The following is a 23,378-nucleotide window of genomic DNA, read 5'->3' as shown; positions in this document are numbered from 1 at the left end:
ACATTGATAGAGTACCACACCTCTTTATTGTGTAACAAATTTAAGCATATGTTCATATACTCTTATAAGATGCCTTTTGTCAACAGAATGATGCCCTAACTGGAACAACTTATCAACTCTGAGATTTCTCTTTCTAGTAGAGAATGTCTCTGTGTAGCTTTAACATAAGTAACATACTTTACAGAACTGGTTTTGGAGTCTACAAGGTTTGGTTAGGACTCCACTAGCTCACACTTTATCAAGCCCTTTCATTACCAGGTGTCTTGGCAACGTCCCTCAGCAACTCAAAGAGCAGATCCAAAGTAGGAGGCTGGTGCTGACGGGGACAGTTGGATATAGCAGTTGTTAATTCTTCCAGCAGAATAATCCAGACATTGATAAGGCCTACAAGTAAAGAAAGAAATATTAAAAACCTTGGGTAAGATACTGCATTGACCACAGGTGAAACTTGCCCTCAAAACGTGATGGAAATTAATTAACTAAGTAACTTAAAGATCATGGTTCTTGTGTGTTTACTGTTGCTGTGTAATTGTTGTGGGCAACAGCCATTTTTGAAATGATGGTTTCCTTTTCCCCCACTTTTTATCAGGTTTGTGTTTTGTGCCGTCCTTCCTTGTCCATGTACACCTTGTTCTTGTCATATTTCACTATTCCTACTAGTCTAGTCTCTTTAACCTTGTGTAAAACATCCCACAAAAAAATAAGTAAAACCTCATCTCAAATGCTGCCCAGAATAGCTCCTTTAGGTTATGCTTTTAAGTAAGGCTCCTGAGGAGACTAGCCATAATTTAACTGGTTTTATTTGGTACTCAGAACTGACCAGTAAAAATGTCTCAAGAGGTATCATCAGGCTGCCTCACATGTCATCTTTAACATCTAAAGAGGTCACAGAGCTGGACAACTGCCAGAACAGCAGACAGGATACAGGTGAGCTCTCATCTATATTGGCAAACAGATAACCCTTAAAAGATTATGGGATGCAATTAGTTTTCAATACGATTTTGAAGATGGTTAGGAATTGCTGACCTTTAATTTTTCACAGATCCCTTAAGTACTTGCTAGTCTGCCATGATATCATGAACAGCTAGAAGGATCTTGCACATTACACTCTTAAGTTGCCTTAGAAGGCTATGGGTTCATTAGGCTTAAAATGGATTTTACTTTGGTTCACTAGTAAGTCCATGTTCTCTGCCAGTGCTAGCTATGCTGACGTAGTCTGTATCTGAATGATGTTTGCTGGCTACTTATGTTCTGAAAGCAATACAAGAGGGAACTTAGTTTAAGATTCACTGAGCTTGCTGACTGCAAGAATCTTCCTGAGAAACAAGGAAAACAGTGAAATCACTACTTTGTAACTAGGTTGATCATTTATTTAGTCACACCACTTGCAGAGGGCAGTATGTATGGTGACATTGTTTTCAGTCAGTTAGACTTTAATGATACTTCTGGATAAGGAAACAGCATGAATGACTCAGAATGAAATACAGGCGTTTTCTAATCTGGGAGAACTGAGTATCTCTAAAACAGCCTCTTGAAGAGTCCAGCATAAAATCAAATACACCATGAAAATATACTGCAGATATGGCAAAGCAGGCTAAAACACTTTGCCTCATCCTGGTACTGACTTTGAGCACCAGAGTGCCAGGTGAAGACTGCCTTGTGTCTTTGTGAACTCAGTTCGCCTAGCAATGTTCTAACACCACTGCCATGTAAATAACAAATTAGGTGACAGTATCAGTGCTTAGCTCTGACAAGAACCAGAAGAAGGTTTATTTGCTGCAGGGTGATATTTCTATTTACAGCAAGACATTGACAGGCAGAGTCACTTCAGAACAGTAGACAACTGAGGTGGGAAGACCCTAGGTCAAGTTCCAAGTCTGATTCAAAGCAGAGGCTTCAATGACTTGGGTCTCCTGCGTCCCAGGTGAATATCCTAAAATACTCTGATAGGGAAAAACCAAACCAAACCCAGCACAGAAAGAAGGAAGCAAAAGGTTTTTTTGTGAAAAACTAGGACTTGTGACTTTCTGGTTTCAGAGAACAGCTTTTCTCTCCTTTATCCAGAGTAGCAGTGGAACAGGACAATCCATATGGTGGAAGAGTCTAGATAAAAGTAGGTACCAAGGGCCAGTCTGGTGAGGCATATGAATGAAATGCATTGGAGTCAGACTGCTTTCTGCCAGGTTGCAGCTGACTCCTCACTGAGGCAGCCTGGTGGAACAGCTCAGTAGTTCACATATTCAAAAGTGACTGTACTACTGTAAAGGTCTCCTGAGCCCAGAAGCCATAAGGCTGCATTCCTCTATTGCTTGGCTCTGCACACATCTAGTTCATCCAACACCTGATTAATCCACAACCCATATAAACCACACAAATAATCAGGAGGCAAATGCTGCTTATTTTTTCTGAAGGTCATAGTGCTTTTTATGGACTTCAGAAATTCACTGTTTATTTTAACAGACCACAGGACATAAGTTTGGAAACACTTGAACAATTATTCTTTATCTTTCCAGACAGTAACTCAATACTGGTATTTTTTTCTGTTAAAGGCAGGCCTGCCAATACCAACTTTAAAAGGTTTTCACTCCTTTACTTGAGCTGTGGTCTAGAAAGTATTTTTGTGTTAGCTCTCAGAAATGCACAATGGTTGTATTATGAGTATCAGAATAATCAAATTAATTGGTAATCAAAATATTGTTATCTTGCCCTAAGAGAGGGGTTGTATTTTTCTTATATATGAACTGTACCTTTTACATAAAGAAGGTGACAGGACCTGAACTTCCAACTTCTGCGTGTGCACGTGGGCATGTGTAGACAACAAGGAGACAATAAACTATGAAGTTTTCCCTCCTTTTTGCTTTCAGCAGTTGGCAAAATATGCAGCAACACATAGAAGAAGCAATTGATTAGTTCTGCATTTACTGCTTTCAATGCACTTACCAGTGTCATCATCAAAGTCAGAAAGGATGCACTCAATCCCATCCTCACTGCTGGCTGACTGTTCCTGTGCTCTCCGGGGCAAGTTAACCAGCCGGCCACTGAGGAAGATGGGTTTCAAGGGCATTTTATAGATTTTGGCTAACAACTTGGGAGGGTGGAGAAGAGGAGAGAGAGAGAAAAAAAGAGACGATAAATATCCATGGGAAAGTTTGTAAAAGCGATCACATACAACACAGGTACATAAAATAAAATAAAATAAAATAAAATAAAATAAAATAAAATAAAATAAAATAAAATAAAATAAAATAAAATGCAAACACAATTAGAGGCCAGAAGTCTTCAGTTCACTGACAAGTAAAGGGTTGTGGGTAAAGAGAGGGAGAGTAGCAATTTAAATAACACATTTCTGAGGGGGGAGTGTACTCTCTTCTTATTTGTGAAGGGCAAATGTTACAACTCACTGATTGTATCTATGACCTATGAAGCTCTGTTAGCTATACACAGAATATTTTGAAGCTCTGAAGGACTACATAAATACTGATAAAAGGGTTTGTAAAGGTTTACTTCAGAGCTTCATTGCCTGGGTTGTCCATTACACAACAGATACAAAACGCAGAATTGTGCTATTGTAGAGATGCTACCAGCATTTTATCAGGTCTTTCTAAGTAAATAATGTACTTGCAATATACAGACAGGATTTTTTTTTTAGTCATTCCTGTTCTTCTTTTACTGGCAAGTTAAAAAGTACAAGATATAAATGGCTGCTTCTTTTAAAGAGAAGAAAATATTTCCCCCTCACTGTGAACCAGGGTTTGTAAGGATGAGGAATAGCAATGTGGTGCAAATTAGACAGAACATACATTAGATATACACATAGATATTTACTAATTTTTTTAGATGAACAAGATAGCAAGCTGAGTTTGGTATGTCTAGTGTTTATTATTCTGAGTTGCCTTATTCTTCCCTTCTTTTCTCAGTCTGCACACTGAATCCACCCATTATCTCTAAATTTAGATATTAACTCCTTTCAGCAATGATAGTATCCTTTGTTGTGCATTTGTATTGTACCCAGAAAAAACATGGCCTGAGTCCAACAAAAAGACCCGCAGGTGCTACAAAAATACAAACAACATTATAAAATCAGACAAAAATTGTCCAGATAACCCTGGATACTAATATATGCTGGGAGCAAGGAGATTACAGGAAACATGACAGCATTCTAATTATTAGAGATTTGTCCTGAACTTCACATATGCTTGCATGGTACAAATAAGCTGCTTCTGCATTTCAGAGGGTGTGACCTGTTTTTCTTAAAATATGAGAATTCACAACTTGTTGTTTTGGGTTTTTTTTAGTGTGTTTCATTCCCAACACCATTTATGGTAACTGTTTAAATAAGAATGAGTTTAGCTTTGAGTAATGCTACTACTAGGTTTTGAGCATTCACATTTTCTCATATGCTCCCTGGGTCTGAGTGTTTTTATCTCCTCGGTTTTCCCACTGCTAACTGGCCTAGAAGGTATGATATTCCCTCAGATCACCATTGTCCATTTGGCAGTGTAGGGTATTACCATCAGGGTCACCACAGACTCTGTTGGGTTCATGCAAATCATCCAATGACTGACACAAAGCCTGCAGGTTAGAATTGTTTCCTAGGCCAGGTTTGTGCCTGTATAAGGTTGTTCATCATACCTGAGAACATCTCCTGAGGTAATCAAGAGCAGGAAGGCACAAGTCTGTAGATGCAGATCCTGATCCTGGCACACAGTCACCCATCTCCTTACAATCTACTTCCCCTGGGGACAGGAAAGGCAGCATTGGGAAGGACAGAAGGAAAGAAACAAACAGAGCATTAGCTTTCTTTTCTCATTCAGTTATGCCCTAATGTCCAAACAGAATCCAGGAAACATCCTTTGTTTGATCTTCTTAGATGACAACCAGGTGACCCCCACCGAAACAATACAGTAATACTGGTCACAGTTTGTACATGAATTTTTATATGAATGCACGTTTTAGTAAGCATATGCCTATTTAACACCTCTTTAGTAGAGCCTTCGAGAGTTATAATAACCATACAATTATATTATCTGTCACATTGACTCCATTTTCTTCCATGGGTGTAGGAATTACTTGCTCATATTCATCCTTTGCTCAATTACTATACTAATTTTTTTCTATTCATTTCCACCCCAGTGACCCGGAAAATTCTTTTACCACAAGTTCTTTCCTATTAGTTTATTTACTGCTTAAAGATATCATTTTCTATTTTGTACTACTACACTTCCTTCTGCTGTCTAATGCAGGTGTCAAGGTCTTACAGTTCCAGCTGTATGACACATATCCTCAGGCTCTAGTGCCTCACTATGGCTGGTATTCCCAACTTAATCAGCAGACTGCTCCTTCCAGACCAGTTTCACTAACTGAATTCAATAAGCAGAGCAATTCCAAGGCATCCTGCTACAGAGCTCCTCTCTGGACAACTCCTCTCCACCATCTTCCCCATCTGCTGGTCTGCCTGACTCCCCTCTCAGCCAATGTTCTGCCCACCTTAGAATACTTGGCTCACAACCATTTTTCCAGTTTAGCCAAATACTTCCCATTCAGTGCTAAATCTGAAGCTTTACTAAATGCCTATAGACATTAACATTTTCTTGCCTTAAAAGCTATTCCTCTCATAAAAAGCACAAGATTAATATTAAAATACTTTTATGAGATCCTACTTTGTTCTCCTTTCACTATATTTATTTGATTTTTCTATGCTCTTAGCTATTTCCTCCATAATGTATTTTAAAGTTTTGTCTGCTACTGAGATCACCCAAGTCAGCCACTGAAGTTTGAATCCTTTAGTTCTACCATAAAATGCACATAGTATGGCTTTGTATTTGCTGATGTATCCCATAGTTCTATTACCTTTAATACAAAAAAAGACCTTGCTTTTTGATATGTGACCACAACGGGGTCAAAATTATCTCATGAAAGTAAGAAACCTAAAGAAATATAAGACAGGCTTTTAAGCCCTCCAGAAGAAACATGAGTTCCCTCTACTGGTACTGGACATGCAAGTTTATTTCTCTTTTGTAGTAATAACTACAATTACAATTACAATTACATCACAAGCTGAATTCTGCCCCCGTTGAAATCAATGGTGAAATAGCTCAGTGAGACAAAGAGTAACATTAAAGAGTAGATCTGCTGCAGCTAGGTGCTTCATTTAAATCAAAAGGAGTTGCTTACAGAGCTAGAAACCTCTGTGAATTAATATTCATATAGAAAGAAAAGGCCCCATTTTATCACTACTTAGAAGTTCTATAATTTACATACACAAAAAAAACCCAACATTGTCAGAGTTCAATAAAAAGTATCAAATTCTAATGATCAAGGCAAGCCATGGATCACCAGCATGGGAGCAGAATGACCCAGCAGTGTTTGCCTTTGTTCTGCAGGCTGGTGAAGCATGACAATTACTCTGCAGGGTCAGCCTGACACACTATGCCTGGTCTCTGCTGCCTGCAGTGTAAAACATGCCCTGCTCTGTTGCAAACAATCCATGCTGTCTCTGCACAATGCCAGGCCATTTCTGCAAAATGCTACATTTGGAGGTTTTTTTGTTTTATTGTTTACATGAACATAAGCAAGTCCTGATGTAAACAAAGATCAAATTAAGAAGCAGACAGTTAATAGGGAGATGCATTTTTGCTGCTATAAAATCTTGAACTGATAGTATTAAAAATGTTATGGAAATAATCCCTCGGTCTTGATTCTGTTTTATTCTTTTGAAGCATTCTGGACTCAAGTTCTTCACTGCCCCTCTCTTTGCTACCATGCTATGTCTTACATAACTGAATTACCCTCTTCTGCAGGATCAAGCTTGAAATATCATGACTTAATAGGAATGGAAAATATTTACCCAGTCCTTTGACAAACTTCATAAGGCACATAATATAACTGGTGGCAGCATTGGCAAAGACCTGGATGTTGTCTGTGTTTAGAAATGCTTCAAAGACATCAAACACTGGAGCCTGGCGTTTCCCTGTGGAAATAACAAGATGAGAACTCTTCCTCACCCCCCTTTAAAAATCATTTTCGAACTGTTTTTCACCAATTTAACTGAATCTGTAGAATCTTTTCTTTTCTGGGCAGAGACAGAAATTATCTTAAAAGTAAAACCTTCTCTTGCTGCTGAGGCAACTCATGTAGCCTTTCATAGGGAGTGATAGAGATTCCCTCCTTTGCCCAGTCTATGACAAATACCAATTTATGTCTGTTCAAATGGTAAGAGCAGGTTTGAGCTCTTGAACTCAGTAGCTAACACTTCTGTTTGGTGGAGGTTTCTGTTTAGTTTCTGGTTTAGTTTTTGATAACTGCCAAGATGACATTAATCATGCAGAAAACTATTCACACTATACAGTAACAAAATAGCCTTGCTTTTCCTAAGTAGATTATCAGTCTTCAAAAGCTGTGTACACCCACAATCAGCCATCAGCCATAACAGATCTCAATCACAAAATTTAGGAGGAAAACCACATCCCTTACACATGACTTTTCACATTCAAAAATACTTTCTAATGGGGCAAAAGAACAGAAAAAATAATAACACATTGCCATACAAGCAAACATCTCTGGGAGGGATGCACATTCTTACAGAAATGTGGTCTGTAATAGCACCAGGAATCGGAAAGCCTCGTGATCAAGTGCCTGGACAAGCACTTGCCTAGATTACCACACTAAGTTACCCTGATGAATAAGAGCAATAGGTTTCATACAATAAGGAAGACAGTCCACAAGAGACATGCTGGTTGTATACAGTCCCTTCTCCAGCAGGACAGCAACAAATACTCAGCCAAGCTCAGTACCCTTGCATTACTGTCTTGCTCAGAATTATTCAAGTAGATTTGAAGCATTTCTTTCTCATTCTACTCATTTGTTAGAATGTAGAGGATAAAAGGTCAGAACAATACATCTGCTTTCCCTCCTACCCCAACTAATACTTCAGACACTTCGGTACAACTGTGTTGTAGTGCCACTGTTCAGTTTGGGTATTTAAATATATTAAGTTAGTTACTGTGTCCCCCAGGGAATCAAAAGCACATATGAAACAGCACAGTAAGTCCTTACCCATAGAGTATTCTCCTACAAGGTACTCTTTAACTTCTGACTTGCTGCTGCTGTGCACTGTTTCCAGGGCACTGAACAGGGGTCTCCATCCCGACTGGATCTGGGTAGAACACATTTCTACCAACTCTCCTATAGAGGTGATCACCTGCAGCCAGTGTAGGAGGGGTTAAAAGAAAAAAAAAACCCAAAAACCAGAACTGATATACACATGGATCTTCAGAATGAATGAGGATGGCTTTAAAGACATTTCCAGATCTCACTATGACAGCCTAGACTAATTCATTATTTAAAATTTTTTAGATAATAGAAAATCTTTATTTAATTGCTTTAAAGCCTAAAGGTCTACTGTCTCTGTGCTCTGCCACAATGCTGATTAGGTAGGCAGAGCACTCCCAATTCCTTGAAGATGATCAAGGAGCAGCATTCGAAGGGAATTTGGGAAACACTCTCACGTGGACCAAGTGCACTCTGGAAGCCATTCTTACAGGCATGAAGGCCAGATACAGACACGTTGATCAGAGGTGACTTGCCTGGTCTTGGACATCCTCATCACACAGCTCCAGCTGCATGATGCGCTCAAAGGGGCGGAAAAGCGCCTCGTTGAAATGAAAGTGAGAAGGCTCATTCCAGTCCACCAGCACTTCGGTGAGGATGTCGTGGATGAAGGAGACAGCCTTCTGAGACACGTGTCTCTCCTTGTGACAGGCAGCCTGCAGAGAAAGGAGACGTATTAGAGTGTGCCCAAACAAAAAATTTGCTTTTAGTCAGACACCTTCAAGAGAGGCAAGCACTACATGTTATTGAACCCTCCAAACAGCTTCCCCACTGATGTGACTAGGGACCCCACTGCAGTGAAAATGGGAGAGTACTGCCATGGAAACAGATGACTGAGACTCTGAGCTTCCTGGAGGTTCGCAGATGTATGGAAGTTTGCTGACAATTAAAAAAGCATAGAGCTAAAAATAAATAAATTAAATACTAAAACCCATAGAACAGAACTTGTGTGAAATGTTTTGTTTTGACTGTGTGACCGTTCTTCCCTTCAAAAGGTAGCAGCTGAGCTGCTTTTATGGGAAGAATTGCAAGGATGTAGACCTTGACTGGGAATATAGGTAGATGGAGGAGACACTTATAGCCCCCTGGGGTGGTTTCAGGTTTTTCACCAGACACAATTTGCATCACATAGCAAAAGCCCAACACCCTGTCCTTGGGCCTGCCCATTTCAATCACTTGCAAGCACACTCTTTGGCGGCAGTATGACAATATACGACACAGTCTATACAAGACAGAGAAGACTTGACAATGTTGAAGGTTGTTATACATTTTAAGAGCTATCAAGCTTTCTCCACCTTTTTTAGCTTTGTTGTTTCGTGCACACATTCCCATTTTTGTCCCCCATTCCTACCTCTACAAGGTGAGGTGCCACCAGGCTCCAGCAGCGCATGAGGTGGAGCAGTGGGCGGGATTTACTCCTTACGATTCTGAGCATGGCATCACCAAGTCGGAATAAGTGAAGTGCACTTCTCCTGTCCTGCGTAGATTTTACTTCACCTACAAGAAAGTAGAAGAATAAATGGAAGCTAAGCATCAGCTTAGCTTAGCTTCTCCTCTACTCCTAAATGTCTGAACTGGAATTAGAAATTATTAATTAAGTTGGTGAGGAGCTTCAGTGGGGTGACAAAAAGAAAAAAAAACCCAAAACTGATGTAAAACACACCCTATGCCTGTGTAGGTAAAAGAACAGGAGATGGACCCAAGTTCAAAGAAAAACTTACCAAACGTACTTTAAGTGATCACTTTTTTTGCCAACATTAAAGACAAAGCTTGGAAAAGTAGTGTAAAAAAGTTAAGCAAGGAGTTAAATATATTAACACCCAAAATGGTAGTTACAAAAGCTTTTGGTGACATCTACAGGAAATATTATAAACTGCAAATTATTTAGCTTGGGCATTTAATTTTCTACTTCTTATTAAGCAAATGATACAAAGAACAGAATGTGAGGAAATGCTTTTCTGTTCCCCAGTCACTAGTACTTGTTATTTCCTGCTGAAAGGGATTCATCTTCCATTGCTCTTACAACATTTTGAAAGACACTTCATCCTCTCATTTCAAACACAGTGGTGCTTCTATCTCTAACAAAAGATGTAATCAGGGGACAGGCCACTTTTAAAATAAAAAATAGCACTTAATTCCACTATCCTAACTTTAATTTCAGTATTACAACTACTGTTGATTGAACACTACATACATGATAAGAGGAAATCTATTTATTAAAACTAGAGTTATGAATGATGAGGTCTGGAGAAAAGCAAGACGGAAAAACCCAAAAACTTGAAGTGTCATATTGAGAAAATGACAAGTAGCACTTCAGGGAGATAGGAAACCAATTAAATTGGAAACATAGATAAAAACTGTGTCTGCCACAGGACAGAACAACACCTGTATGACTAATGTAGCTTCTACAGGCACAGTATAAATTTAAGTGAAGTATCTTCCTTTGTGTCCAGTTCTTCTGCTTCATTTGAGATAGTGATGGAAACAACAATTTACAGACTTTGTACTGTGGGGTACATGCTCTACTCTGTTGGGGAAAATCAAGCAGGACAAATCCCACTGCTTTAACACTCTTCGTTTGTGGGCTTTGTTCTCTATTGCCTGTTTTCTGAACACTTTTGAGGTTATCCTACTGTCAAATGTCTAACCTAAATCCACTGTCTTAAGTCTAGATTGACCCAAGTTTCCATACTGAACTGGGTTCAAAAAGAGAGCTGTGATTATATATTGGTGGGCAATTAACACCCCCAAAGTCCAAGAACCAAATGAATGTCCTGGGATGTGTTGCAAAGCAGGTGTGAATGTGGTCCCTGTCCAAAAAAAGTGCTCAATCTTTTCTAAAGCTTTTGAATTGGTCCTACAATTCTAATAAGAAAGATCTTATTAGACTACATACTGTGTTTTATTTATACCTTGAAATTTCAATTGAAAAAAATTGTAAGAATACAAGGTAAGTCCTGCAAACAGTACAATTGTATATAAAACACTCTGTACAGGATCTTCAGGTGATTTACCTGGCATTGCTAGTGAGTAATCAACTGTATCTGTGACTGAATGGAAAAGCTGGGCCTGAGAAGCCTTCTTGAGCTGGTAAAGGAAGCCTGCCAGTGCCGTCAAGTTTAACTTGTCAGCAGCGTCTTCAAAGAGCCTGTAGGTAAAGAACAGAATCTAACTGAAAAATTAATGAGATGCAGACTTAAATTTGTATGTAAGAGGACAACTCTTATCTGTTTGTGGCTTCTGTATGTTGCTTTTGGTGACACATTAGGTTACTGAGAGCTTTTTCATTTATACAGTGCTGCAGCAAGACTTTGATCCAGAAGCTTTATTAATTGGAGAGTGGAAAGTAGGTTGCTATGGGATCAATCAGAACCCTTTCAAGATTCAACTATGGCGCTGAAACAAAAAGTCACTTTTTCCAGTTATCTTAATGCTATAAGCCATTCATGAACCAGTAATTAAAAAACCAGTCGAAACATGCCCATTCCTCACAACACAGATCATCATAGCTTCACTGACTTTAGAGCTACACCAGTTTGCTCCATCTGAAGTTACCGACCCTAACCTGAAAAATAAATTAATTCAAGTCTTAAACCTAAGGTTACTGTACCTGAATTGCTATTTTGGAATATTGCGCTGGTTTTGGCTGGGGTGGAGTTAATTTTCTTAACAGTGGCTGGTATGGGGCTATGTTTTGGTTAAACAATGAGAAATACAAGTAAGGGTAGCTATTTTCAGCTGCAATGGGCTCTTAGGATTTAACAGTTAAAATCTGTACACATACAACAGTAAGTGTGGTTACACTGGAGAGAGCTCCACAAGAGATTACAGTGAAATTTCACACGGTGCAGCCAGAAATTGACAAAAATATGATTGTCTGTGTTGCTTTTCAGGCAAAACTTTCTATAGTCCTAAGAAACAAGAGATTGAGTCCTAATAAGCATTTGCACTTAAGTAAAAGGGTAGAAATGAAACCAGCATAATTTAAATTATTCTTAAAATTATTCTTTATTAAAACTATTGTTATTCTCTAATCCTCAGAACCAAGTTGTATTATAAGCTTCCTAACGAAAAGGTATTTTTATGCCCAGAGTCAAATTTCTACAGCAGTTTATGCATTACTTTTGGCTCTGAATTGACACATAACACCTTCCTATGGGCAGAGATTAAGATGAGAAGTGTTAGCTGAATAAAAAGGTAATTGCAAGCATGCAAACCCAAGAAATTTTCAGCTGTACCCTGGGCTGCTTAAAAAAATAGCAGAAATAATATCAGCTGGCAGACCATGAAGAAAGGACATTTAACATAGCCATTGTGTGACCATACTTGGTTCCCTTCCTCCTCTGGACACACTGGGGAAGCCTGACGAACTGTCCATGCAGCCCTGACAGAAGCAGCTGCTTTCTGACTGACACTGGTCTTATCAATCAGTCCCTTCTGGTCAGGACAAGACACACATTTATTTTGTCTGCTTTACTGAATACAACCGGTCAATTTACATGCAAGAAATAAATCCACCACTCTCAGGATGCATTTGATTTGCTTGGCATATTTACTGTTGTGCACAGACATACTCAGCTCAGTACTTGCAGGTACTGCAGAGATGAAAAAAACCAGGTCTTTTAGAAGCTGCTGGTTGTGACAAACATGCAGCTCTCTTGTGAAGTTCAACTGAAGCAAGTGGCTGCAGCAAACAACGATTAGACCCACTGCAGCACAAAAAGGGCCATTTTGGTACTGTTTTGGGAACAAGGATTCTGGTTCCTGACAGCAGTGCTTTTACCTGTCAGCCTGTGTGGAGAGCGTGAGAACAGCCTTGGCAGCACTGGTCCCACACAGCAGACTGCCTCCACGGAAGTCAAAAGCTCTGCCCTTACTGCTGTCCTTGATGAGATCCTGGATAGAAACTGGCTGAATGACCGGATGGCTGCTGAGCGTGGTCTCCTGCTCGGGGGTCAGTGCCTGAGGAGCCTCCCCAGGCTCAGAGTCTGGGTGCAGCCCTCCAGGTGCTTGCTGTGACTGGGTGATGGTAAGGGAGGGCTGGGCAGCACCATCACTGAAATGGGTGTGCTCCAGCGTGCTGATGTACTCACACACCCTGAGAACACACAGGGGAAGCAAAAAATTAACAAACACCTCAAAACAACCACTCCTCACTGCACTAATTGCACAACATTTTCCTCAAGCCATAAACAGACAATTTCTAACTCTCAGACTACTCATAGATAACATTTCTTCTTACATCCTTTGGCTCCTCATGTGCCTAGACAGCAAATAGTTTGGTGGAGGTGCCTGAAAAGCCCGTTTAGGTTCCTGGGTCTGCCACAGTCTTCTGGTAACTTTGAAGCTTCTAAGCATTGATTTTGTCCCTGAGCAGCGGTAGAAAACAGCACCATCTTTTGTTTTAGAGATACTGGCAGTTAATTCACTCTGACACTATACAGAACATTCACAGAGTCTGCAAAGCCCTTTTTCTCAGTCTGTTACTTTCAGGCAACATGGTATGAATTCTGGCTGTTTTGGGAAAGCTGGTGAGTACCTGAACACATGAGGCCAACAGTCCTGATTATGGCTTCCCATCTCCAAACCCACATTGAGGACTGCATCCATACACAAAACATGAGCAGTGTGCAGGCAGACTCCCTGCACTTTCCCCATCTGCTCCAGTTTCTGCTCCACTTTCTGTTTCACTGCATCATGAAAAAAGAATAAAATAAAATTAGGTTCTCTGGCTTTTAAACAAATACTGTTTTGTATACACAGTCATGGCAAAGGATTACAGTCTGAAATCTATAAAAGAACATGAGTTCTAGACAAAAAAAAAACCAAAAAATCAGAGAAACCAATTTCTTCCTAATAAACCTAAGGTAGCTTTAAAACTAAAATCCTTTTTGACTGATCCTATATACATGAAAAAAATCAATGCTAGATTGACACCCTCCACCCCCAAATTCACATCCTGTTGCCTACAGAACAGTTGCAGATTGCCAGTGATATTTCTCTTCAGAGATGGCTGACTGGATATTTATTTATTTTTACCAAAATCGCGTTTGCTATGGAAAAAAAAAAAAAGCATTTGTAGATTGCACACGTATTTCCACACAAAAAGTTTCACTGAAGAGCTCTTGTCAAAGCAAAACTAATCTTGATCAGAACTACAACCATTTGGATCTATTTATTTTTTCCAAGAATCCCTGAAAAGCTTTGTTTTTATGCTGCATTGGAATGGAAACAAGTTTTGAAGCTTTACAAGCTTTCACAGAACAGATCTGTTGGCCGCTGGCCACTGCTGCTGCCTCCTCTTTGCTTCAGCATGGTCTGGTCAACTCCCTTCGGTCATGTCCAGAAGAGCAGTCAAAAGCTTCCTTAAGCTCAGGCTTTTTCAGTTTTGTTTTCTCTACTAAGATACCAAGTTTAAGTACCAAGCAGGGTCATTTGTGCAACACTGTGGTTTTTTATGGGTTTCTTGCCATTAGAAATCAGACATAACCAGAGAAATTTTATGTACCTCTCCAAACAGTCACTGGAGACAACAATTGACTTTGGCTTACACTGTTTGAAATGGTGGTATAGAGATGCAAAACTTTTTATATGTTAAAATGACATCATTTTTTATTCCATTTTAATTTAACATGATTCAGAAAGTTTTAAATATCTGAAGATGACAGAAAAGTCAGATTATCAGAAAAGATAATCAAGGATATATAAACCAGACAGGGAGAGGGATGCAAACTCAGCTTACATTACCACTCAACACACAAAAATCCCCAAAGAAGCTGTTTCTCTGATGCCCTCTGGTTGTACTAGTATCACAAAGTTTAAAAAGCACACATTGAAAAATGCCATAAACTTATGCATTATTCCACTGATTTCAGTTCCATATAGAATATAGTTAGTAGGACATAATATTAAGAGCCTAGGACAGCAGGACATGTACTGAAGACACACATCCCATGTGCCTACAAGTGAGTAGTGCACAGCAGTAGAGCAAGAGGGAAATGCCACTATGTGCAGCAAAGTACTTTCCAGTTGAGCTTTGCAGGCAATGTAAGACAAGGTAGGTAATTTAATAATGTAGTTACCTTGAGCTATAGCATCACTGGGTTCTTGGATTTCTTTTTCCTCTTTCTCTTCTTGGACACAGGAGGCCGCAGACATTTGGGCAAGAGCAGATGCACAATTAGCAGCAACTCCTGTAAAGCAACAACACAATTACTGTATGACCAACTCCTACTCCCCAATCCCATACAACCCCAACAAGAGTAGGGTCAAGGAAAGTTGGCTGGATATGTTTATGCCGTAGGGCACTCTATGCATATTCCCACAATCCACATTCCTATGCAAAACTGGAGCTGGATGCTGCATTTATTTGTCCCACATTCCTTCAAGGAAAATTACCATCCTAATTTATGAGTCTGCCATGCCATCCCCTATGCAGCAGTACCTAGGGCACAGCTCAGCCGGGCTGCCCTCCTTAGTCCATCCAGGCTCACGCAGATGGAGTCCTTCTCCTTCTGGTTCTGCTCTTTGGCTCCTTCTGCTCCCAAGATGAAGGCCAGCCCCTTGGAGCTGCCTGCCATGCGGCCGGTCAGAGGGGTGGACAAAGTGTCAATCAAGTTCTTCCAACAGCCAATTAAAAGGTATCGGGCAAAAGCAATTCCTAGAGTGGAAAAACCATTACTACTATTACTACTAGAAAATGACACAACAGCAGCTTTATCATCAGTGGTAAAAAGCCAAGTCACATTTGTCCTCTGCATGCTGAACTACCAATTCACATGTACAATGTACTGACATACTTTCTTTTTAAACTGTTATTCTACACAATTTATCTGAACATGCTTTTGGTACATAACAACCCACCACCGGTAGACACACTTGTACTTATTATACAGTCTTAGTACCTGCAACAACAGAATCATCTGTCTTCTGGTTCTGGGAAAGAGGAGATTGAGCTGAAGCAGATGCCATCAATTGGCCACCAATTGCACTGCTGCCCAAGCCATCAATGTCTGCCAGAACATTAAAATACATCAGATTACTATTTGACACACAGATGGTACAAAGAAAGCATCTCTTACTGGCTCTGTGTTCAGCTAAGTACTAGCACTCCTGACTTCACAGGTATGCTTTTGTGTTACTCTTTCTGCCAGCCTTCTAAAGCCTTGGTATAAACATGAGCTGTGGCATCTCAGGCTTTGCCCAGTATAACCAATGTTTTGTTGAAAAGGAGAGATATCCCACTCTCAAAAGCTGCCCTCCCCCTCTTCAAGTTACACCGCAAACAGAACCTCCAGCAAAGATTTCAAGGTATTTCTTACAGTTCAGAACTTCCCACACACTTAAATCTCTGCACTTCTTAGTATAACTTCAAATCTTCCTAAATCCTGTATTTAGATGTTCCCAGACCTCAGTCTGAGTTCTCAAGATGTATTGGGATCCTATGTCCTAAATGTGATTTTTAGTATACCTATGTATGTTCAATCTCAACAAAAGAAATACAACCCTTTCTCCAACACAACAAAAGACCAGTTTCTTGCAGAGAGTTAAACGTTAGGAACACCAGGTTGTTTTCCTTTCTAACAGCCCCTTCTCCACATACTTCTGGGTATTGTTTTTTCCAAGTGTTTCTTTCATCTTCCCAGCTCAATACCTAAAAGTAACACTGAACTCAATACCATCAGCAAAAAACTTTCAGAGCAGTGCCCTTTGATCACTACTTAATGGCTCAGCTGAAGCCAGTGCTCCCCCTGCATACACTATTTTAATTACGTACACATTAAAGCAGACAGCGCATTTTATATCAATACAGTATCATAGCCATCCTGCTGTCTTTCAGCTGATACAATTTCATTTTTTTCCCCTCAAATGAAGCTAAGGATTGTTTTTAAGCATTTGTGCTCCAGGTTTTCAGCTTCTCCCTAGTGCCATTTGGCATATCCCTGGCACAGCTCAAGTCTGAACCAAGGGGAGTACAGTCCATGGAAGGCATCCAGGATCAGATGCCACTATTTATATTTGCACTGCACCACAGGCACACTGAAATGGCTTTGCTATGACATCAAGAAAACAGCAGCCTTACTGCTTATCATTAACAAGTATCAAGTCTACCAGAACTGAAGCTGACGGAGTTAAAAGATGTTTTGGTCCAGTGAACAAAACTACTCTCCCTGTCTCCCAGGGACAGTTTCGATTTTTTTTAAACCCATGCTTCAAAACCACTCAGTTGATCTAAAACAAACGCTTAAGTACCTGCCACAGCTCGGTCTGGCTCCTTCTCTACTGGTAATTCCATGAGACACCACATATTGCATGATGACACGCTGCTCTGTATGTAATGCAATAAAGCAGCGTGTCATTGTAGCTTGTTTTAGACACATTTGGAAGTTAGCCTTGCCACCATAATACTGTACTGACCTGTCAGCATGCTGATAAGTGGAAGGCTGTGTTCCTCAGGGCTTCCCCAGTATCCAGCTTCTCCAAGCATGTTCCTTTCTAGTACCTGGTGGTACAGTTCTTCAACCCAGGCCTGGGAAAACACCATCAACACTCCACTGGACTGGACCTGCTTCATAAACTCCTTCTGCAGAGAATCATAAAAGCCAAATGTTAAGACAACAGAGTAAGCCCTACAGCATCAGCCTCAGCCCCCAGATCTACTTCTGAGTAAGGGATTGCCAAAGTAGAAATTAAGTTATGCAAAGAATTAACTGAGGATTACAATCTTAGAATTAAGGTTAAGGTTGGAAAATATCTTCAAGATCATCAAGTCCAACTGTCAACACAGCACCACTCCCATGTTCACCATTAAATCATGTCCTGAGTGCCATACCCACATGTTTTGTGAATGCTTCCATGGGGAGTCTGTTCTACTTCCTGACAACCCTTTCCATGAAAATAAATTCCCTAATATCTAGTCTAAACCTCCTCTGGCACAACTTGGGATCATTTCCTCTAGTCCTGTCACTTGTTACCTGTGAGAAGAGGCCTACCCTCACCTCACTACAGCCTCCTTTCAGGCAGTTGTAGACAGCGATCAGGTCCCCCTGAGCCTCCTTTTCTGCAGGCTAAACACCCCCAGCTCCCTCAGCCACTCCTCATAGCACTTGGTCTCTAGACTCTTCATCAGCTTTGTTGTCATCTCTGGACTCACTCCAGCACCTCAATGTCTTCATTGTAGTGGGAGTCCAAAACGGTACACAGGATTTGAGGTGTAGCCTCACTAGTACAGAGGGACATTCACTGCCCTGATCCTGCTGGCCACACTATTCCTGATACAGGCCAGGATGCCACTGGCCTTCTTGGCCACCTGAGCACACACAGGCTCATGTTCAGCAGGCTGATCAGCACTCCCAGGTCCTTTCCCCCAGGCAGCTTTCCGGCCACTCTGCCCCAGCCTGCAGCACCGCACTGGGTTGTTGTGACCCCAGGGCAGGATCTGACAATTTACCTTACTGAACCTCATACAATTGGCCATGGCCCATCAACCAAGCCTGTCCAGATCTTTCTGTATCTGCTTCTGCAGTGGAGAATTACATGAACAAGGACCTCTCACTTCTTCTACTGCAGTTAACGCAAGATGCAAATCAGAATGGCAGTTCTTGCACAGTGACAATGGGACATGCTGATCTCTCACTATTTCCATGAGATAGCAGTAGGATCTCAAATCCAATTAAAATAAGTTGTGGCACCTAATGTGGCCTGCCCAACAACTGGGCCCTTTTGCACTGAACAGACATCACAGATGAACTTGTCTCCAATTATTTATCAGAATGATCTCTAAGAATACTTTGGTCATGCTCAGGCCTGTTATGCACACTGACTCCTCTAGAGAATGTTCTGAGTCACACAGCTGCACTTGATCTGCTGCAGAACACACCAGAACTATGGATGATGTTAAAACTCCACTTGCTTTTTAGATGATCTCGATTATAAATTCTCTTACACTGGAAGCTCAGCAATAATTATACATTTTGGCACCTTTTTTATTTGTTCCATATATCACAATTTTTTTGGTTTTTCAGGAAACTCTGAAACAATGTATTGTGGGTAACTAAGTTGATAAACATGGATCCATGTTTTATAACTCACAGTCTTCAAAATGATTTTTAAAAAGCCCAAGAAGCTGAGGAATTCCAGGTGTGACAAAAATCATAATTTCACATTGATACTAAGACCTACTTCTCATATCTTCATCTACAGAAATTCAAATTGAGTATTAAGCAAAAAAATTGTCATTAGGCTCAAAAGCAATTGCAAGATAAAGGTACGTTCGTGCACATTATCAAGAGACAATACTTGCTATATCACATGATACTAATCTATTCTGAAAATAGTTTAACCATCAAAATGACTGTGACTTTAATGACAATCAGTAAGCAGCATTCCTTCCCACCAAACCACAGTGTAACTCAGATGCATGACACTTATCATGCAAGATTCATAAGCAGCTTGGAGAACGCTTCATTTGCAATTACTATTTCTCCACTTGCAGCCTGAAGGCTTTATGTGTGGGCTGGTTTATGTGAAAGGAAGCAAAATAATTTTTCATTTTTTAAAAACAATTATCCCATATTCCCCCAACTCACCAGCAACACAGGGGCTTGGGCAGGCTTCTTCCTGTAGTAATCAGAGTTTGCCAATTTTAGGTTCAGCAGCAGAGTGTAATGTGATACCACGTAGAGACTGTCTGCATTCATCAGAGTCTGGAAGTTGAAATTTAGGTTTCCCTCAAATCCTGGTGAGTGCATCATACCTAACAAAAACACCATGTGAGCTCTCATATATTACACGGATTTTTCCTGGAAAAAAATATCAGAAACTATCCCTAGCGTTTTGGGAGCAACAGATTGCTAGAACAGTTAATGAATCATCAGTAGAAATTACTCTACTAAACATACTAGAACAGGGAACAGAAAAATAAGTAGTTCATCTAGAATGCACAACAAACTGAACACTCCAGTCACAGTCCAGCAAAGCAACATGCTAAATTTGAAATAACCAAGGAGCACCAGCATTCACTGGGATGACTATCAGGTACATAGGGGCAGGATACATCTCCAATACTAACTGGAAAAGTGAGGTGGGAAGGAGCAGACCCAAAGTCTGTGTAGTTAACTGAGAATACAGTGCACCAAATGGTGTAATGAGGTTAACAGCCCTTTAACCCCCCCCAGTAAAGCTGTTCTGCCTAAGTCAGTGGCTGGATGGGGACTGGAGTGCTCCACACCTTGCAAGATCAGTCTGTAACCATCATTCTCTCCATGGCCTAGAGGTATGTGGACAAATATCTGGGGCCAAGCTGGCTGGAACTTGTTACAACTCCAAGCCCTGTTTAGTTCATACAAGGCCTAGTTTCTAAATAGCTGAGCAGTTACACTTCTGTCAGACCCAGAAGACACCTGTAAGTACTCAGTAGTCCTGAAAACACTATTTGTATGAAACAACAGCCTACAACCATGTTCAGTGGCACAATCCCATCTTCCCATGGATGGCAAATAGCTGACCTACTGGTAGAAAAATATAAATCAAGTATGAGCAACACCTAATTGAATCCCCATGATCTGTAGTTTGAGCCATGAAAAAACCAGAAATACCAGATCCACCCACATGACTCACAGTATTTCATGGTTTTCATATCAACAGTGAAATCCATTCATATAATGTCAATTAGGGAAGATTAAGAAGTCAGCTTTATCCTAGAGGAATGTTTGAAATGGAACAAAAACCAGCTTCCAAGGTTAGTTACATGATGAAGCAAAGCTGTGTCATTTGTTAACTGCTGCAGAGGTTTACTGCGAATATTCCTCCCACCATAAAGCTCATACCTCTTCTTAGACAAAATACAACAAATCATTAACATAAAAAAAAAGGTCCACACACAGAAAATAAGCAAATATTTTTCTTGCCTCGTGAGGGTTTGAAAGCTCTGTGCTGCTGCCTTCTCGGACTTTCCACTGTCGTCACTTTGGGGGCGTGGATAAGGTGAGTAACTGTTTGAGGGCAGATTTAGAAAGAGAGTAACTGTTCCAGGGTGGGTCTAAAAAATGAATATCTGTTCAAGGGAGCAACCTTTCTGGAAGAAGGGTGATAGGGTTGGCCACAAACCATACCCACACAGGCTGGCATTGCTTGGGGTAGATTTCTCACAGTGAATGCTAACAGAGAACCTTTACCTAGTACCAAAACTGCAACTATGTGCTTGAAAGTAGCCTGTGAGTAGCTCTAGTGATTTCTTCATCACTTAAAACAAAGATGCATCTTAACATTTTGTTGGATGGAGGATCATGATATTGATGTAGCTATCTCATCTCTCACTGATTTTATGTCTTATCTCTCTTAAACATGTACCTCAGGGACTAGCACCTGCTAGAGTAATAAAAACCCCAAGGCAGAGACGTATGTAAAAGTAAAAAAAAAAACAAACAAAAAGCCCACTTTATTTTGCATTTAAGTTTTTTAAAAAGTGTAACCTCCTACACAAGATTACAATTGAAAGGGAAGGTGTAGAGCTGCACAGAAAAGTGAATAGTCCATCATGGGCATGTATTTGAGCACCAAAAAGCGTTGGGGGGAAAAAATACGTTCCTTCATTTTCTCTAAAATATGGGAAAATAAACAACTGCATTTGGGAGATGCTGAGATCACAGGCACAGAGGATAAGATGTTACTTACCAAGATAAAAACCTTCCCTCTAAAAAGTATGGAATCAAAACTGAAAAGATGGGATAACTTACTCCTAACTTTAGAGTTAACCAACTTACTTGCAGATTTTAATTTCACTATAAGTCTGCTTAGCTGACTTCACTTTTTCCACGCTCATCTCAGCAGTGCCTCAAATTCCTACCTCCATTCATTGCCTTTCAATCCTATGAAAACATCCTAATTTTGCAATGCTATCTATATAAGGACCTAGCCTGTAGGAAAGACTACTAAACTGTATTTTTCTTCCAAAGTGAAAGAAAAATTGCAAAATGAAACAAAGCAGTTAAAAACAAGGTCTCCCAGAAACACAAAAGTACTGCTTCTGTACTGGCTGGTCTCAGAACTGCATCTGTGTCTTTTCTCAACTTGAATCTTAACCAATACTCAAATTTCCCAATATATTCTTCAAGAATTATACATGAATAAATGTTGTATATACAATGAATGGGATCAATCCCTCTAACTTCATCAGCCAATTTGTACCTTGAGTAGCTGGTGCTAATGAAGTAGGACCTAAAGTAAGGACCTACACATTGCTTATATAGGCAGATCAAACTGATGTCTCGGAAGTTCTCCAGGGGGAGTTCCTACCCCCTGACATTTGTTTCAACTTTAGTAAGTCTCTCTCTCTGTACAGGTCTTCAAACTCATGGCTCTCTCACCTACACAGGAACACAAGTTCTCACCTCGGGAGGACTGATGGACATTTGCTTAAGATCTGAGGTACAAGTTATGGGACTGTTCCAGCTGGACTGAGTCTCATTCCAGGTGTCCAGCTGAAACAGGAACCACCCAGATCTTATGAAAGCAAAGAAGTACAACCCTGCAACAGCCGTATCTCCATGAAAACTCCAGGATACCTCTCCCAGGCTGTTTTAATACAGTAAATTGCTACTCCACTTTTCCACAATTCCTTACTGAATGGTGTCTTCCACGCGTACTTCACCAAATCCATCTGGAAACGTGGTGTACATTTTTTAAGTACAGAGACAGCCACAGAAGTGGCTTTCTTAGAAAAGTGAAAGGTCTCTCTCAACAATGTAAGTCCAAGACTAGGTATCTTTTTAAGATATGTAAACCACAAATAATGGATTTAATGCAGAATTTGAGTTATAGTCTTCCATTTTTCTCACTGTATTACTCATACTGAATGCCAAGAAAATCTATGTTTAGCCTTAAAATCTAGAATTCTCCTAGGTCCACATCTTCCAAAGCTTTAAAGAATCTATAAAGACTTTACAGACCAAAGGGAAAAGAAGTGGCATACTTATTCATGCATAAGGGAACAGGTGCACAAAAGTTTGAGCTAGAGGTCTAGCACTGGTCTTTCAGCATAACCTCAAGATTACCCTTTCTCAGGAAAAAATAAACACCTGTGACAGAAAGGATGCTCTTAAGCCCCTCAATTAGGAAAGTGATTAACATCAATGCCTCTTTTAAGGTATTTCCTTTCTGTGATATAAAATGGCCAATGTTTCTTAAGAATACCATTAACCATCTTCCTGAGTTAGGGTTTATTTGGGTAGCATTTAAACAGGATATCAGGAATATAATCTTATTCACCC

General features: G+C 40.2%; 1 protein-coding gene across 6 annotated transcripts in view; it reads right to left on the bottom strand.

Annotated features, from left to right (window-relative positions):
• ARFGEF3 (ARFGEF family member 3) overlaps nt 1–23,378 on the bottom strand; it is a 90,414-nt gene that overhangs the window by 16,589 nt on the left and 50,447 nt on the right. For 4 of the 6 annotated variants that reach the window (XR_011149897.1, XM_069010491.1, XM_069010493.1 and 1 more), the window contains 16 exons: nt 21,018–21,101; nt 19,698–19,864; nt 17,527–17,692; nt 16,014–16,121; nt 15,554–15,769; nt 15,192–15,302; nt 13,649–13,799; nt 12,893–13,207; nt 11,124–11,257; nt 9,461–9,606; nt 8,586–8,765; nt 8,056–8,200; nt 6,848–6,970; nt 4,633–4,736; nt 2,941–3,085; nt 256–384 (listed from right to left, as the gene is read on the bottom strand). Coding sequence is in view for 5 of the 6 variants with exons in the window: in XM_069010491.1 (XP_068866592.1) it covers nt 256–384; nt 2,941–3,085; nt 4,633–4,736; nt 6,848–6,970; nt 8,056–8,200; nt 8,586–8,765; nt 9,461–9,606; nt 11,124–11,257; nt 12,893–13,207; nt 13,649–13,799; nt 15,192–15,302; nt 15,554–15,769; nt 16,014–16,121; nt 17,527–17,692; nt 19,698–19,864; nt 21,018–21,101 (2,424 nt within the window). In the remaining variant the exon portion in view is untranslated. The remainder of the gene's footprint in view (nt 1–255; nt 385–2,940; nt 3,086–4,632; nt 4,737–6,847; nt 6,971–8,055; nt 8,201–8,585; nt 8,766–9,460; nt 9,607–11,123; nt 11,258–12,892; nt 13,208–13,648; nt 13,800–15,191; nt 15,303–15,553; nt 15,770–16,013; nt 16,122–17,526; nt 17,693–19,697; nt 19,865–21,017; nt 21,102–23,378) is intronic. The other 2 variants (XM_069010492.1, XM_069010496.1) reach the window with 1 other exon arrangement.

This window comes from Aphelocoma coerulescens, chromosome 3 (assembly GCF_041296385.1).
Source record: "Aphelocoma coerulescens isolate FSJ_1873_10779 chromosome 3, UR_Acoe_1.0, whole genome shotgun sequence".
Classification (NCBI taxonomy): Eukaryota; Metazoa; Chordata; class Aves; order Passeriformes; family Corvidae; genus Aphelocoma; species Aphelocoma coerulescens.
The sequence above is the reverse complement of the archived record's forward strand: the minus strand, read 5'-3'. Positions and strand labels throughout refer to the sequence as shown.